An 18,477-nucleotide genomic window follows, 5' to 3' on the forward strand; every position below is an offset into this window, starting at 1 on the left:
ATAAAGTCATATTTAGGTCACTGAGTCCATTGTATGATATGTATGAGTTAAAGTCAGTATGTTACTACTTCAGTAGAGATTGTGTGACTCCAGCTAATAGTCCTGAAACTCAAGTATATAGTAAATTCAGCCTTTCATTGTTTGTTACATTGCAAATTAACCAAATTAAACTGAAATTTTTTTTCCTTTCAGTTTCTAGCATGGACAATCCAGATAATGAAATAGTGTTGTACTTAATGTTACGGGCTGTTGATAGATTTCATAAACAACATGGTAGATATCCAGGTAAGAATAGCAATTGAATTACCAGATATAATAAGATCTTCAATAAAACATTTAAATTGAAAGTGTTCTCAGGCTATTTATAATAGTGTTGCTTGAATTTCACATTGTAAACACATTACACCCCAAACGTTCCCCAGTGAAGAACTACCTTTTGTTTTTTAAGTTTAACTATTTGCAAAATAGTGTTCGATTCTAAACTATTACAGGGGGATGTTGGTTGAATACGTATAGAAGAAAACTTTTTTTCTGTCATTTTCCATAGTTTAGCTACTAAGACTCGCACTGAGTTTAATTTAGTGGAATAGGAAAGCCACAAGAAATATGCTGGCCAGGCATAGTACAGTGGCTCACGTCTGTAATGCCAGCACTTTGGGAGACTGATTCAGGCGGATGGCTTGAGCCCAGGAGTTAGGAGACCAGCATGGGCAACATGGTGGAACCCCATCTCTACTGAAGATACAAAAAATTAGCCAGACATAGTGGTGTGCACTTGTAGACTCAGCTACTCGGGAGGGTGAGGTGGGAGGATCACCTGAGCCTGGGAAGTTGGGGCTACAGTGAGTTGTGATTGTGCCACTACACTCCAGCCTGGGTGACTGTGGTGAGACTCTGTCTCAAAACAAAAAAAAAGTACGCTAGTAATTTCTCAACTCAGTAACTCTGAAGATGTAGGAATTTCTTTGTTTAGTGTCTACTTTTTATCTTCAGCAAATGTAGTCATTGGAGAATTGGCATAATCTCAAAGATCTGAGGTTGCTCAGAATATTTTTCTTCGGGATGATAATTTTAATTGTGCAGGATTATTGCATAGCAACACATTCTAGGGGTATCATAAAACCTGCTGCTCCATCTGATGCAGTATGTCTCCAGAGTTTATAGTCTTTTTTTTTTTTTTTTTTGAGACAGAGTCTTGCTCTGTCGCCCAGGCTGGAGTGCAGTGGCGTGATCTCAGCTCACTGCAACCTCTGCCTCCTGGGTTTAAGCAATTTTCCTGCCTCAGCCTCCCGAGTAGCTGGGACTATAGGCGCCCGCCACCTCGCCTGGCTAATTTTTGTATTTTTAGTAGAGACAGGGTTTTACTGTGTTGGCCAGGCTGGTCTTGAACTCCTGACCTCAAGTGATCCTCCTGCCTTGGCCTCCCAAAGTGCAGGGATTACAGGCATGAGCCACTGCACGGCTCAGAGTTTATAGTCCTAACAAGCAAGCTTACTAGAAGAAAAAAAAAGAATAAACACCAAATATGTATTGCTATATTTGTATTATTTGATTAGTATTTATTTCAGTTATCTATTGCATAACGAACCACTTCAAAACTTAGTGGTTTAAAACAATAAATAGTGTCGTGATTTTGTGGATTGCCTGGTCTCAGGCAGTTCTCCTTGGGGAGGCATGCAGTTGCTTGATGCCTGGGGGTGGAGTCATTCTGAAGTCTTGACTGAGACATGCAAGAAGACATTTTTACTCATGTAACTAGCACCTTAGTCAGAACAGTGGGAATAGCTGGCAGCTGGTCAGGTATCTCTTCAGGTGGCTAGCTTGAACTTCCTTTTAGCATGTCAGCTGGCTTCTGCATTAACATTCCAAAAAACCCAAGTGGAAGGTACAGGGCTTTTTATGACCTAGCTTTGGAAGTCATACAGCATCACTTATGAGCTAAGTAACTCAATCTCTCTGTGCCTTAGTTTTCTCTTCTACGAATGGAGATAACTATACATACTTCATAGGACTGTTTTGAGGATTCAATCAATTAATATATATATAAGGTCCTTAGAACAGTGTCCAGCATCTATTAATGCTCAATAAATGTGACCTATTATTGGCCAGGCATGGTGGCTCACACCTGTAATCCCAGCACTTTGGGAGGCCAAGGCGGGTGGATCACTTGAGGCCAGGAGTTCGAGACCAGCCTAGCCAACACTGAAACTAAAAATAGAAAAAATCAGCTGTTTGTGGTGGCGCACGCCTGTAGTCCCAGCTTCTTGGGAGGCTGAGGCATGAGAATCATTTGAACCCGGGAGGCAGAGGTTGCGGTGAGCCGAGACTGCACCACTGCACTCCAGCCTAGGTGACAGCAAGACTCTCTCTCAAAAGAAAAAAAAGAAAGTTACTTATTATTAATAGCTTTATGTCCTCAGTGTCATTTATCATTTAGTCTTTTAGAATTGGAGAATAACTTTTATAAAGGGTATAAGTAGGACATTACTTTCTCATTCATTAAGTTCTTCTATCAAATAATTATTAAGCACTATGTGTCAGATGCTTTTCTAGACAGTGAATATGATACAATTAACAAAGATTTAATTAAATTCAAATTTTTACTAGGTTTTAGTTGGTCTCTGATTATAAGTTTGTGATATGTGCAAATATTGGTCCCATACTTTGTTACTTTTGTTCTTCAGTTTCATACATATTTTGACTAGAACATCTGAAACTAGATTAAATAAAGGAGTTGGCCATTAATTTTGAATCACATTTATTTTAATGAAAACTAACTTTTATTTTTAGGGGTATCTAACTATCAAGTTGAAGAAGACATAGGAAAGTTGAAGTCTTGTCTCACTGGCTTCCTTCAGGAATATGGCTTATCTGTAATGGTGAAAGATGATTATGTCCATGAATTGTGAGTATTTTTTAGGGTATCTAGGAGATGATTCCATACCTGTCTTAAGGCTAATCAAAATTCATGTCTCTGTGGTCTCCTCTAGTTGCCGATATGGAGCTGCTGAGCCACATACCATTGCTGCGTTCTTGGGGGGTGAGTTCAATATTTGAGAAGACTCACCTGTTGTTATATAGTACAGTTACTATTTTAATACAAAGTTTTGTCGTCTAGCTGTTTTAATTAGGGAGGTCAGTGAAGCAGGATGTTATATTTCTTTTTTTTTTTTTTTTTTTTGAGACATAGTCTCACTCTTTTGCCCGGGTTGGAGTGTATTGATGCCATCATACTTCGCTGCAACCTCAAACTCCTGGGCTCAAGTGATCTCTCGCCTCCGCCTCCTGAATAGCTGGGACTACAGGCATGTGCCAGTGAGCCTGGCTAATTTTTCAATTTTTTGTAGAGACAGGGTCCCACTGTGTTGCTCAGGTTAGGATACTTATTCAGTTACCCCTATACTGGTCTCCCTGCCTTCCATCTCTCCCACTGCCATCCAACTTAAACTCCTTAAGAGTCATTAATCCTTCTAAAGCATAGCTCTGATTGTGTCCTTTTACTAAGCCTCTGCCCCACCAATATACATAACACTCTACAACAGTCCTCCAAGCAAGTCCAGGGACTTTGGCTTGACGTTAAAAAACCCTGTGTTTTGGTTCCACTCGGCCTTTCTAGCCTTGGTTTTATCATATTACTTGCTTTCCCCCCAGGATGCCCTTTGATTTCCTGCTCCTAGATCTTTGCTCCGCTGGGCCTATTTGCCTTAAAAATATGTTTTTCTGCATGTCCAAAACCTACATGTTCCTCAAGACCCAACTCAAAAATGACATGTCTTTCATAAAAGCTCCCTTTACTTCCCTCCCTCACTCTACTTCCCCCTTGTCTTAGTCAGTTTAGGCTGCTGTAACAGAATATCATAGACTTACAAACAACAAAAATTTGTCACAGAGTTCTGGAGGCTAGAAGTCTGGGATCAGGATGCCAACATGGTCAGGTCTGGTGAGCGCCCATTTCCTGGTTCATAGACAGCTGTCTCTTCTGTGTTCTCACATGGTGAAGAAAAAAATGGCAAGAGAAGTCTCTGGGGTCTCTTCTTAGGGCACTAATCCTATTCATGAAAGTTCCACGCTCTTGACCTAATCACCTACCAAAGGCCCTATCCTCATACAATTACACTGGACATTAGGATTTCAACATATGAATTTGAGGGGGAAACGAACCATTCAGTCCATAACTCCCCTCAAAAAAATATTACTCTCCTGTGATCTCCTATAGACTGAGCTATTAGCTTGTGGCATTTTCCCTCTGGATGTTGAATGTTTTAAAGGCAGATTTAGGTCTAATTAATATTTGAAGTGTTCAGAATGTAAATGAATCATATAGACCTAAGAAAACTATTTTCTAAGCAAATCCAAATTAAAGCCTGATTTGGAATAATTTATTTTAAACTAAAACCAAGTAGTCTCTTGTGCCAAAATAGCAAAGTTAACTGCCAATTCACAGAAAAGGGCAAATTATTATTTATTCAGATTCAGTCCAGAATCTAAGAAGAGGTACAGCCGGATGGATGGACTGGATGACTTAACTATAGCAGAAAAAAGTATAAATTGAAGGTTTTTTGTTTTTTTTGTTTTTGTTTTTTACTTCTATGCATTCTGTAATCATTTTGCACAGTGCCATTATATCCCTTCACTTCCTTCAGGTTTTATTCAAATGCTGTCTTCTCTGTGATGCCATCCCTGACTCCCTTATTTAAAAGATGAACCCCGCCTCTTGTATTTATATCTCCCTTATTTGCTTTTTCTCCTTAGCACCTTATGGTCAATTGACATACTACACATTCTATTTATTTGTAAATTATCTCTCTCTTGCTGCTAAAAAGTAGCATGAGGGTAAGTGGATCTTTTTGTCTTTTTTCCTTACTGTATCCCTACTGCCTAGAACAGTATTTGGTGCACAGTAGTCTCAGATTCTATCCAGTCGGCCGAGCGCGGTGGCTAATGCCTGTAAGGCCTCCGCTTTGGGAGGCTGAGATGGGCGGATCACTTGAGGTCAGGAGTTCAAAACCATCCTGGCCAACATGGTGAAACTCCATCTCTACTAAAAATATAAAAAAATTAGCCAGGTATGGTGGCAGGCATCTGTAATCCCAGCTGCTTGGGAGGCTGAGGCAAGAGAATCACTTGAACCTGGGAGGAGGAGGTTGCAGTGAGCTGAGATCATGCCACTGCACTGCAGCCTGGGTGACAGAGTGAGATTCTTGTCTAAAAAAAAAAAAAAATGCTATCCAGTCCTCAGGTTATAGAACATGCACAAGTTTTTTTCTTAGTAGTTTTTTTGTTTTGAGTAAATATAGCAGTCTGGCGATATTTAATATAGATCCTTCCTAAATTACAAATGCATTCAGAACAAATATACCTTTCTCCTTTTTTATTATAAAACATACAAGGTAAAATTCAAATGCAGCAGTAGGGTGTCCTTTGAGAATCTTTTATGCCTGTGTGTATCCTTTAAAGTTTGGTCAACCACACTACTGTTTAGATTTCCTTTAATAACAAAAAGAATTATAGGCTTTTATGTTGATATGACTCAGTAAGCTAACTGCATCTGTTCTGGGTCACTTTCAAACACCTTTGCTTTTGAAAAGGAAAGGTTTCTTTACAGAATTGAGTATTGAAGTTCACTCTTTCAAAGATTCGCTTTTCTCCTTTTTCCTTTCAGGAGCTGCTGCTCAAGAGGTCATCAAAATAATCACCAAACAATTTGTAATTTTTAATAATACTTACATTTACAGTGGCATGTCACAAACTTCAGCAACTTTCCAGTTGTAGAGTAAGCACCTTAGGTAGTGTGTTAATGATTGAAATTGTGATTGCCTTCGGGTTGTGTTTTAGTCTGTAAAATTCTAAAGGAGAGCTGCTAAATTGTTTTCTTAATAAACATTTTTCTCATTTGTAATAATGTAGTCTTGTTCTTTGTGGGGAGGGGAAAGGAGACAGTCATTTTCCTAGAAAATGAATCCTATCCATTTCTCACTGAGCATCAATATTGGCTTGCTATTTCAAAGTAACTTGTCATAGATTATCCTTGTGTTTTATTAGAGATAATTAAAAATTTTTTTTTCTTACCATCTTCAATAATGAATTTAAGCCATGTGCAGATGTTAGCTATGGACGTTTTAGGACCATCATCATTTGTTAAAATGAATAGAATTTAAAAAGAAATTATTTCTGGATATGTAGTTTTCCCAGAAAACAAGACCGTCCCCTTGTATGTAGTATTATCTTAACTAATTTGAGTTTTGGCTGCCTAACCTACTTCTTGAAATTTTATGGGTCATTCTACTCATATATACTCTTAAATTTAGTCACATGGGACTAATAGCATTCACCAGCATATTAGAGGGCAAAAAAAAGGAAGTAGTAGATGCAAACGGAGTGGAAATCCAGAATCCAGAAGTGGGTGCAGTGCCCGGTTTTTGGCTTGATGTCTTAATACTTACGGCTGAGGAACGTGGTCCGTGGTGCATGACTCTTAGTATCTAAGGCCCCTAATCTGCTGCAGCTGTCTCTGAGGCCAGCGTCTCCTAAGTGAGAACCTGTTAGATTTGCTAGGGCACCTCACAGGGACTTGGTTTTCCGGACCCTAATGTGTCAGCCATTCTTTGGCTGTTCTTCACTGTATCGGGGACCTTCCCCTCGCCTTCATCGCCTAGCAGTTCCGTGGGCTGCATTTTACGGCGGAGGAGGCAAGGGACAGGCCTAGACCTTGGCCCCACTCTGATCCTTTGGTCCAGGCGCGGAGAAGTCCTCCTGGACTGAACGCCGGAAGCCCCCTGGTGAGGTGGAGGCCTGGCTGCCTCTGTAGGGCGGTGGTGACCATTAGCGACGTGCCCAACAAAAGGGAGAACGCACAGCACAGATGCCAGGTGGAGGGGAGGTTGGGGCTTCGCCGTCGCGTGCCTCACGGCCACCGTCCCATAGCCAGACCTCGTCAACCGCCTGCACAGTCCCCTAATTTTGGGGCTAATGCTCCTCTGAGGTAAAAACCCTAAAAACCGGGGGCGGTGAGATTAGATTTTTCTTTCAAATTGTAGCTTTTTAAAAAATCTTGCATCCAGGACACCGACCACCCCATTGCCCTTGGCAACCTGGGGCACCCGCGGAAGCGTAAGACGCCGTGCAGGGGCTGGCGGGGCTGCCGGCCGGAAGTCCCGCCCACGGACGTGAGCCTGGACGGCTGGGCGGGAAACCCTGTCGGGCGTCGTGGCAGGTGGGCGGTGATGAAGAAAGGGCGGAATCCCCTGCTTGAGGGTAGACGCCACGGCCTCCGCTCCCGCGCGTTGGGGTCCTGCCTTACTGCGCTTGGAAACTCCGTATGTTGGCGCCTGTGGAAGGCGGGTTGGGCTGGCCAGGATGTCTTAACGCCCCGTCAGGCCCTTCTTAGCCCACGTGAGGAGAAGGGTCGATTTGGGGGGACGGGGTCTTTATGAGCAGGTGCCAGGCCCCGGCTGTAGTCCCCACAGCCCTTGGCGGGAAGAGACAGTCATCACGTGATGCACCATTTAGAGACGTGTAGAGCCTGGCAGTATTCCCCTCTATTTCACTTCTGACTCCCTAGGCGCCTCCCCAGGTGACTTTGATGTGTGGAGAGGGTGGGACCCACCAGTGAAGTCGTTTCTCAGAGCCAAGGCCGGGCCGCATGTCCCACAGCACCTGAGCGGGGAGGGCCTGCTGAGGGGGCTGATGGCTGGCTCGCGAGTGGCCCGCGCGGCTAACCAGTGCCCTGCTCCCACGCAGGACTTGCGAGCCCTGGTTAGAGAGGAGCCTGGAGGGGCCACCTAAGCTCTGCACAAGGAATTCCTCCAACTCTTTAGGTTAGCGGGCCGCAGGCTGAATGGGCAGGAAGCCAGGCGGGGTGAGTGCCCCCTCCTTGGAAAGGTTACGTGTCTGTTACCTGTGGAACCCGGGAGGAGGCCCTGAGGATTTATGGGGGGTGTTCATATTGCAGAGCCAGCTGACTCCTGGTACCCACGGTGCGTTTTCTGGGACCTGAATGACTGTTATTTCTTGACCCGTTTAAACGATCGAAAACAAATTTGCCGCTTCTCTCTTGCGTCTTCTTTAGAGGGTATTTTCGCTATATATAATTACAAGCTGGGTATCCGCTGACAAAAAACAATTTAGTGGTGGGATTATCAGCCCTGTCAGCCTTACACAAAAAGATGGCATTTATCTTTCTGATATATTGGGATAATATTTCGATTTCAAAAAGCTTTCTTGGCCTCGTGTGGTGGTGGGTGCCTGTAATCCCAGCTACTCGGGAGGCTGAGGCAGGAGAGTCGCTTGAACCCGGGAGGTGGAGGTTGTAGTGAGCCGAGACGGCGCCACTGCACTCCAGCCTGGGCGACAGAGCCAGACTCTGTCTCAAAAAAAAAAAAAAAAAAAAAAAACTTTATTTTTATTTATTTATTTTGAGACGGGGTCTCCCTCCATCATCCAGATTGGAGTGCAGTGGCGTGGTCTCAGCTCACTGCAGCCTCCATCTCCTGGGCTCAAGGGATCTTCCCACCTCAGCCTCTCAGGTAGCTGGGATTACAGGTGCATGACCACGCCCAGCTAATTTTTGTACTTTTCTTTGGTAGAGACGGGGTTTCACCATGTTGGCCAGGCTGGTCTCCAACTTCTGGCCTGAAGTCTTCCGCCCACCTCGGCCTCCCAAAGTGCTGGGATTATAGGCGCAAGCCACCACGTCCGGCCCCCCAAAAGCTTTTGTATACATTTTCTAAATCAGGTAAACAAGTAATATTCAGCTACTTTTCTTGCTGAAATTTGGATTTGAGTTAACACTATTGTTTTGAGGAGTGGATTGTGTGAAACGTGTAAGTGGGAGAGGTTCTCTGTCATCCAGAAAAAAATCCTTTTTTCCTGTGAGAATACAGTAAAGAATTTTGAAATCTCCTTGTTTGTGACAGTACATGTATTCACTAAATTATTAAAAACACTTCATAATCTGCTTTATATGGCAGATGCTTTTGTTCTTGGGAATATACTTGTTTTATAATTTTAAATATAATTTTATGATTATCAATCCCTTGAAAGTTATAACTTACCCTTTGCTATGGGTGTTTGTAAGCACTTCTCAAGTAAATAGATGACTTGTGTTAATGCTACCAAGTACTTGGCAAACTCTTTGTGCAAAGTAACCATTTATAAGAAAAAAGTATAAAAACAAAGGGAAAAAAGAGTGTGGGTGGTCAGTTTTAATTTGAAAGCATTTAGGTTTAAAAGTTATACATTACCCCTCTTAGGCCAGGCACGGTGGCTCACACCTGTAACCCCAGCACTTTTGGAGGCCAAGGCGGGTGGATCACCTGAGATCAGGAGTTCCAGACTAGCCTGGCCAACATCGTGAAACCCTGTCTCTACTAAAAATACAAAAATTAGCCGGGCGTGGTGGTACATGCCTGTAATTCCAGCCACTCAGGAGGCGGAGACAGGAGAATTGCTTGAACCCGGGAGGTGGAGGTTGCAGTGAGCTGAGATCACACCACTGCACTCTAGCCTGGGCAACAGAGTGAGACTCTGTCAAAAGAAAAAAAAAGTTATACATTATGCCTCTTAAAAATTATATTAAAAGCAGAATAGATTGGATAATTAAAATAAAGGAAATAGTCCTTAAGGTTGTCCATGAAACAAAAACATCCATATATGATAACAATTTTCCATTTTCTAAAGAGTTCACCTTTTTAAATCTAGTAATATTTTCCAAATCTTCACCCATTTGTTCAAAAGCAATATGTATTTATATATGGGAGACAGTATAAGAGAGGATAAGAGTGTAGGCCCTAGCCTGAAATTTTCTTGGTTTCCATTTTAACTCTGGCACTTACTAGCAATTTGAAGTTAGTCAAATTATTTGCCCTCTCCTCATGTATCTTCATCCTTATAATTCCCTCATAAGGTTATCGTGAAGACCAAAAAGAATATTCATAAGATGTAAAGAACAAAGCCTAGCCTCAATAGGTATTTACTGAATGTTAGAAGCTGTTATTATAAAAATTGTGAAAAATAGAAAATAGTGGGATAAAACCCATAGAACCACTAACTAAAGACAAGTGTTAATATGTCATCTTTCTAGCCAGTCTTATTTTATATTTACCTCTAACTAATTTGGATCAGACTGTAGATTAAATTGAGTCTTACTCTTTTTGGTTAGCTTTGTAACATAAGCATTTTTCTTTGCTATTGAACATTTCTAGTAAATGTGAATATTCTTGTAATAATATCCAATCCTGTGGACTTACAACATACCTACTTCTATTTTAATGTAATATTTAGGTTAAAAAATGGGCCAGGCATGGTGACTCATGCCTCTAATCTCAGCACTTTGGGAGGCCAAGACGGGAGGATCACTTGAAGCCAGGAATTCAAGACCAGTCTGGGCAACATAGCAAAATCTCTGTCTCTACAAAAATATTAAAAAATTAGCCGGGTGTGGTGATGTGTGCCTGTAGACTCAGCTACTCGGAATGCTGAGGCAGGAGGATCACTTGAGCTCAGGAGTTTGAAACTGCAGTGAGCCAAGATCATGCCACTGCACTACAGCCTGGGTGACAGATTGAGACCCTATCTCTTAAAAAAAAAAAAAAAAAGGCAAAAATAATATACCTGTACATTTGTATACTACTTTATAAAAGATTTTTACATTTGTTATTTCTTTAAACATTTCTTTGTGCTTAGGAATTTTCTTTTTTCTTTTTGAGACAAGGCCTTGCTCTATAAATGGATAATTGGATATCTCTCTTTAACAACATAGTGTTGGAATAAGAATTTTAGAGTTTTGTGAATCCTGATTTGTTGCTCTAAGAAGTTAACTGGACTCTGAGGCATTTTTTCTAACTAATCAGTTTAGCATTTTAAAGTAGGGTATGTGACAGGCCATATCAGAGTTGCCAGTTATTTTAAAAATGGTTCTAGGCTGGGCATGGTGGCTCAAGTGTGTAATCCCAGCACTTTGAGAGGCTGAGGTGGGTGGATTGCTTGAGCTCAGGAGACCAGCCTGGACATCATAGTGAGATCCCATCTCACTATACCATGTTGAAAATAACCACGGGTTGTTAATTTAGTATTTAGCTTGTGAAGAGAAAGGCCAATCTAAGGAGTGTGTGTGTGTGTGTGTGTGTGTGTGTGTGTGTGTGTGTGTTTAAACCTCTCATAGGTAGGGGGTCCCTAATCTGAAACTATGAGATGAAGATTTCCGTGAAGAAAATAAGAAAGTGGGGGCTGGGTGTGGGAGCTCACACCTGTAATCTCAGCACTTTGGGAGGCTGAGGTGTGTGGATTGCTTGAGACCGGGAGTTTGTGACCAGCCTGGGCAATATGGCAAAACCCCGTCTCTACAAAAAATACAAAAAATTAGCCAAATGTGGTGGCGTGTGGTGGCATGTGCCTGTAGTTTCAGCTACTCTGGAAGCTGAGGTGGGAGGATCACCTGATCTTGGGAGGTCAAGGCTGCAGTGAGTCGTGATCAAGCCACTGCGCTCCAGCCTGGGCGTCAGAGTGAGACCCTGCTGTCTAAAAAAAAAAAAAATGGAAGGAAATGGGACCAGCTAAGAGGTCCAGTTAGATCCAGTCACCCAGTCATTCATTTGCTTAATGAAATTTGTTGAATGCATATAGTGCTTAAAAATGCCAGATGTTTATTAATGTTTTTAAATGTAATTATTGTAACAACTCTGTGAAATAGGAATATAATTTCTATTTTACAGATGAGGATACAGAGCCTCAAAGAATTTAATCAACCTGCTTGATATTACACATCTAATAAGTTGCAGATTCAACTTATTAAGTAAGTTAATTAAATTTATTATTTTAAAAGTTGTAGTTCCCTGGTCTTTTGGCTTCAGGAAAACAATTTTCCCACCCATTTGTACTTACATCTTTGCCATTCTCAAACATTGATTTAAATTGAGAAAATACCTTTATCTTATAGACAAAATATAAGGAAAAAGAATATAGACAAGCATGGAAAGTGAAGACACAAAGAAAACACAAGGTGAGAAATTGATGGATCATATATCTGCAATGAGTTTTGTATTGGTAGGATATACTGTAGATTATCTGACAGGATCCAGGAAATGAAAGAATCATTCAGCCATTTACATAAATATTGAGCACTACTCTGTGCCTGTCACATAATTTCTGGCTTCAGGAAACTGACGTTCTAATGGGAAAAGACATACTGACAATTAGAATATCATGTGATAGCTGATTTAATGTTAGTGTATACAAGAATAATGGGAACCTGAGAGGACCACCATCAAAGGATGCCTACAGGTACAGATTTCAGAATTGTTCCCAGAAAGATGGAAACTGAATCCATGGGCATGGAGGAGGTTAACCAGAGAGAAAAGGGTGGAGAATAGTGTTCATTAACATACACCATCACATAAGGTTTTAGCTGAGGAAGACAGCCCTTAAAAAAAGTCTGAGAAAAACATTTCAAAAAGGTGAAAAGAGTCAGGAATGTGGTATCTTGGAAATCAGAACCTTAAGAGAATGCTTCATGAGAGAGAGGTTGCTTAAGAGCCTAAAATGTCAAATGCCACAGCTGAGGACTGAATTTTCCACTGCGTTTTGCATTTAGGATGTAATTTGTTATGTTAACGGTAAACTTAATAGATTTTAGCCCGATTGCAGTCTGTTTAGATTTGAGTGGAAAATTAAGATCTGAATATGAATTGCTTACTCTTTAAGAGCTTGACTAAAGATATATGATCAGCCAGGTGTGGTGGCTCACTCCTATCATTCCAGCACTTTGGGAGGCCAAAGTAGGGGATCACTTGAGCCCAGGAGTTTGAGTCTAAACTGGGCAACACATTGAGACCTCGTCTCTACAAAAGCAATTAAAAATAACTGGGCGTGGTGGTACACACCTGTAGTGCCAGCTACTTGGGAGGCTGAGGTGGGAGGATCACTTGAGTCTGGGAGGTCACGGTAACAGTGAACCATGATCGCACCACTGCACTTCAGCATTGATGACAGAGCGAGACCCTGTCATTCATTCATAAATAAATAAATAAATAGTGAGATATATGGCAGTAGCTAGAGGAAAGTTGTAATGGCAAGAAAGTGTTATAAAATAATTTCTGAAAAGGGAATGGAGATTCTGGAGAGGGAGAAGTTGAAAACTGGAGAGATAGGGGATAACTGTTGGTGATTCCCCTCTCAAACCATTTACGAAACCTCCAACCTCAGTCCCACATCTCACTCTTTTCCATTTTAAGTCTTTAGGTTGCTCCCAGAAGTAGACTGTGAGATAAGGATTTGAGTGCAAGTACCTTTTTTCAGAAAGTGATCCCAGGAAACACTAGCTGGAAAGTGGGAAAATGAGATAGGAAAAAGAAGACAGAGAGTATGGTATCAAATAAGTTATTATTATGGGTAACTGGAGCTTAAGCCCACTGGGAAACTCTGGGAGCCAGTGTAGAGTCATGTGCCTGAGAGTTATCCCAGCCAAAGGGTGAAGAGTATTTATCCATCGGCTCCCATCAGTCAATTGTTCAGCAACAGGGTGAAGTGGTATCTAATTGTGGTTTTGATTTGCATTTGCCTAATGACCAGTGATGTCGAGCATCTTTTCATATACTTATTGGCAATCTGTCTTCTTTGGACAGATGTCTATTTAAATCCATTCCACACTTTAGATTGTGATTTTAATGTTGCATTTTAAGAATTCTTTATCTGTTCTGAACACAAGCCCCCTATTTATTTGGATAACTGATTTGCAGATATTTTCTTCTAGACTGGGCTATTGTTCTGCATTCTTGATAGTGTCTTTTGAGGTATAAAGGTTTAAAATGTTAAGTCCAATTTATCAAATTTTATTTGATTGTGTGTGTGCGTGTGTGTGTTCTTTTTTTTTTTTTTTTTTTTTTTTTTTGAGACGGAGTCTCGCTCTGTCGCCCAGGCTGGAGTGCAGTGGCTGGATCTCGGCTCACTGTAAGCTCCGCCTCCCGGGTTCACGCCATTCTCCTGCCTCAGCCTCCTGAGTAGCTGGGACTGCAGGCGCCTGCCAACACGCCCGGCTAATTTTTTGTATTTTTAGTAGAGATGGGGTTTCACCGTGTTAGCCAGGATGGTCTTGATCTCCTGACCTCGTGATCCGCCCGCCTTGGCCTCCCAAAGTGCTGGGATTACAGGCGTGAGCCACTGTGCCCGGCCTGATTGTGTTTTTTGTATTCACTTCAGTATTTGCTGGTTTATTTTATTCAGGAGTTACTGAAGGAACTAGGTTACTTTGCCTAGAGAAGATAAAAACCAAGGTGAAACATGATAGTTGTTATGTCAGGAGATGCTTTGGCTGGGAAGGGAAGGATTATGATAGGAGATACCAAAGTATGAGAAAGGCGTACAGAAGGGAATGGAGGAATACGTAAAGAAGTTTCTTGCAGACCGGGCGTGGTGGCTCACACTTATAATCCCAGCACTTTGGGAGGCCGAGGCAGGAGGATGGCTTGAGCTCAGGAGTTTGAAACCAGCCTGGGCAACATGGCAAAATCCCGTTTATACAAAAAATACAAAAATTAGCCAGGCGTGGTGGCATGTATGTGTATTCCCGGCTACAGGAGGCTGAGGTGGGAGGATCCCTTGAGCCTAGGAGGTTGAGGCTGCAGTGCCCTGTGATTGCACCACTGCACTCCAGCTTGGGCGATATAGTGAGACCCTGTCTCAAAAGAAGAGAAAAGAAAAGTCTTTTGTATCTTGCCTGCATCGTGCCTAGAACCGAAAATCATTATGCTCCATCAAAAATTTTCTTTGGCATGTTGTTGATGTGGCTTATTGGTATCCATAGTCAAACTTACCTTCTTATAGTGTCTGTTAGTGTACAAAATGATAAATAAATACTTGCTATTGCTAAAAACATCTTAGTGATAACCTTTGTACTATGGTTTTTCACTAACAAATTTTGTCATGAATTATTTCATTGAAACAAATTGACAGTTGAATTTCTTTCAAGAGTGAGACTATGGCCAGGCGCGGTGGCTCACGCCTGTAATCCCAACACTTTGGGAGGCCAAGGCAGATGGATCGCCTGAGCTCAGGAGTTCGAAACCACCCTGGGCAACATGGTGAAACCCTGTCTCTACTAAAATACAAAAAAATTAGCTGGGCGTGGTGGTACACACCTGTAATCCCAGCTGCTTGGGAGGCTGAGGTGGGAGAATTGCTTGAGCCCGGGAGGCAGAGGTTGCAGTGAGCCAAGATTGTGCCACTGCACTCCAGCTTGGGTGAGAGAGTGAGACTCCATCTCAAAAAAACCAGGCCGGGTGCAGTGGCTCATGCCTGTAATCCCAGCATTTTGAGAGGCCGAAGCAGGTGGATCACCTGAGGTCAGGAGTTTGAGACCAGCCTGGCCAACATCATGAAATCCCATCTCTCCTAAAAATACAGAAAATTAGCCGGGCATGGTGGTGGGCACTTGTAATCCCAGCTTTTCGGGAGGCTGAGGCAGGACAGTCACTTGAACCTAGGAGGCGGAGGTTGCAGTGAGTGAGGTAGCACCACTGCGCTCCAGCCTGGGCGAGAAAGTGAGACTCCATCTAAAAAAAAAAACCAAACCACAAAACAAAGAGAGAGACTAAGTACTGTACTGATTGATGATACATCTTAATTTCTCTTAGTATGCTCCTCTATATTATATCCACCCTTCATCCTATATCTTTCAGAACTCTAAATTTTTTTTATTTTATTTTTTTGAGACAGTCTTGCTCTTACTGCCCAGGCTGGAGTGCAAAATAAAATAAAATAAAATATTAAAAATAAATTGAGTAGTATAAAGTCTACAGTAGTGTACAATAATGTCCTAGGCCTTCACATTCACTCACCACTCACTCGCTGATGCACCCATAGCAGCTTCTGGATATACCTTTAAAAAAAAAAATCTGTATTATAGCTTTTCTATGTTTAGATGTGTTTAGATACACAAAAATTTGCCATTGTATTACAATTGACTATATTATTCAATACAGTAACATGCTATGTAGGTTTATAGCCTAGGAGCAATAGCTATACCATACAACCTAGATGTGTAATAAGTTCTACCATCTAGGTTTGTGTAAGTAAAGTCTATGATGTTAATACAATGATGAAATCACCTAATGATGCTTTTCTCAGAATGTATCCCCATCATTAAGCAACACTTGACTGTACAATCTATTTTTATGTATTAAAGAGTTATCTGGAAAACTTAGTTCACTTACTCTAGTAGCTTTCTGTAGATTCCATCCAATTATGTAGAAGATCATGTTGTATGCAAATTCAAATACTTCTTTGCCAATTTGGGTGCCTTTTATTTCTTTTTTCTTACCTGACGGCACTGGCTAGACTCTCCGGGACAATGTTATATAGGAGTGGTGATACGAGCAAACATCTCTGTCTTATACCTGGTTTTAGAGAGAAGATATTCAGTCTTTCCCTGTTAAGTATGATGTTTGCTGTAGGGTTTTCAACTGTAGATGCACTTTGCTAGGTTGAAAAAGTTCCTTTCTATTCCAAATTTGCGGAATATTTTTCTTTAATCAGGGATGCATGTTGGATTTTATCAGATGCTGTTTTTATATCTATTGAGATGACCAAAAGGTTTTCCTGTTTAAGGTTTGTTACATTGATTTTTTTCAAATCATAAATCGATCTTGTATTTCTGGGATAAACCCACTTGGTCGTGATGTATTTTTATTTTAATATATTGTTGGATTCAATTTGCTAAAATTGTTTAGACTTTTTGCATGTATGTTCATGAAGGAAACTGGTCTGTAGTTTTGTTGCTAATGGCTTCCGTTTTGGTATAAAGGTAATACCAGCCTCATAGAATAAGTTAGGAAGTATTCCTTCTCTTAAACTTTTGAGGCCGGGTGCGGTGGCTCACGCTTGTAATCCCAGCACTTTGGGAGGCCGAGGTGGGCGGATCATGAGGTCAGGAGATCGAGACCACGGTGAAACCCCGTCTCTACTAAAAATACAAAAAAAAAAAAAAAAAATTATCCGGGCGTGGTGGCGGGTGCCTGTAGTCCCAGCTACTCGGAGAGGCTGAGGCAGGAGAATGGCATGAACCCAGGAGGCGGAGCTTGCAGTGAGCCGAGATCGCGCCACTGCACTCCAGCCTGGGCGACAGAGCAAGACTCTGTCTCAAAAAAAAAAAAAAAAAAAAAAACTTTTGAAAAAAATTGAGTAGAATTTATATTATTCCTTCCTTAAATGTTTGGTAGAATTTACAAATGAAACCATCTGAACCTAGAGTTTTCTTTGAGGAAAAGTTTTTAACTCTTAATTCAACTTCTTTCATAGATATAGGACTATTCAAGTTGTCTTTTTCTTCTTGGGTGAGTTTTGGTGATGTCATTTCACCTAAGTTGTTGAATCTATAGGTATGAAATTGTATGTAGTACTCCCTTAATATCTTCTGAATATCTGTGGAATGTGGTAATGCCATCTCTCTCATTTCTGATATTGGTAATTTGTGTCTTTACTCCTTTTTTCCTAAATCATCTGGCTAGAAGTTTATCAGTTTTGTTGCTCTTCTCAAAGAACTTCCTCTGTATTTGTTTTCTGTTTCACTGGTTTCAGCTTAGATCTTTATAATTTCCTTCCTTGTACCTATATTGGGTTTAATTTGTTCTTTTTCTAGTTTCCTAAGGTGGGAGCTGACGTCGTTGATCTGAGACCTTTCATCTTGAATACTGTTTTCGTAGCATCCCACAAATTCTCATATGTTATATTTTCATTTTTATCCACTTTTTTTTCTAAATGACAGATATTTAAACCCGTGTAGCTTTACTTAAAGAGAATAATATTTGGACTTTCTATTCCTATATTTATAAAAAGGGAAACTCAAAGAACTATAAGATGTTCATTTTAAGTTCTTTTATTTAAAGAACATTTTTAAAAAAAAAACATGGTTGTTGGATTATAAAAGTAATACATGCCTGTTACTTTAAAAGTTGACTATTCCAAAGATATGTATTTAGTAAGTGAGATTTGAATGGTTAGTTTTTGAAATAAACCTTTTGGTTTAAAATAATGACATTTTTGTTCTTTAGAAATGAAGACTGACCTGAACTTATTATTGGAGTGTCTAAAGTATCAAATGGACAATGCTTTTTCACAAAAGGAGGCTTTGGTCACTATTCATTCAATTTGTCAACAAAACAGTAAGATATAATAGTGAATTTTTATCTGTGATTCTAGTTCTTTAGTACTCTGATATATCAAATAAGCATAGTTCTTTATCTTCCATTCAGTTATTCTACATATCATGTTACTGTCTTCATGTGATTTATTTTATCCCTGAAAATATAATGAAAATAAATATTTCTATTTTGTTTTTTTCTGCACATCCTACAGGTAATGCAAGTGTTTATTTTCGGGAAATTGGTGGTTTGATGTTTGTAAAAAATCTTGCAAAGTCAAGTGAACATAGCATGGTAAAAGAAGCAGCCTTATATACATTAGGAGCTATTGCAGAAAAAAATGGTA

At 40.7% G+C, this 18,477-nt stretch overlaps 2 protein-coding genes across 4 annotated transcripts in view; both read left to right on the forward strand.

Annotated features, from left to right (window-relative positions):
- The window catches only part of NAE1 (NEDD8 activating enzyme E1 subunit 1), a 28,114-nt gene extending 22,215 nt beyond the window's left edge, over positions 1 to 5,899 (forward strand). Inside the window, exons 17-21 of one of the 3 annotated variants that reach the window (XR_004026350.1) lie at positions 193 to 285; positions 2,791 to 2,905; positions 2,991 to 3,040; positions 3,209 to 4,541; positions 5,663 to 5,741. Coding sequence is in view for 2 of the 3 variants with exons in the window: in XM_030795753.1 (XP_030651613.1) it covers positions 193 to 285; positions 2,791 to 2,905; positions 2,991 to 3,040; positions 3,209 to 3,378 (428 nt within the window). In the remaining variant the exon portion in view is untranslated. Of the gene's footprint in view, positions 1 to 192; positions 286 to 2,790; positions 2,906 to 2,990; positions 3,041 to 3,208; positions 5,001 to 5,662 lie in introns of those variants that run through there. The other 2 variants (XM_030795758.1, XM_030795753.1) reach the window with 2 other exon arrangements.
- Positions 5,900 to 11,704: 5,805 nt separating this feature from the next.
- Positions 11,705 to 18,477, forward strand: part of TERB1 (telomere repeat binding bouquet formation protein 1) — a 42,515-nt gene continuing 35,742 nt past the window's right edge. The window contains exons 1-4 of the mRNA XM_030795810.1: positions 11,705 to 11,791; positions 11,936 to 11,998; positions 18,042 to 18,152; positions 18,346 to 18,474. Of these exons, the coding sequence (XP_030651670.1) occupies positions 11,968 to 11,998; positions 18,042 to 18,152; positions 18,346 to 18,474 (271 nt within the window). The 5' untranslated portion in view covers positions 11,705 to 11,791; positions 11,936 to 11,967. The remainder of the gene's footprint in view (positions 11,792 to 11,935; positions 11,999 to 18,041; positions 18,153 to 18,345; positions 18,475 to 18,477) is intronic.

The sequence above is a fragment of the Nomascus leucogenys genome, chromosome 2 (assembly GCF_006542625.1).
Source record: "Nomascus leucogenys isolate Asia chromosome 2, Asia_NLE_v1, whole genome shotgun sequence".
Taxonomy (NCBI): domain Eukaryota; kingdom Metazoa; phylum Chordata; class Mammalia; order Primates; family Hylobatidae; genus Nomascus; species Nomascus leucogenys.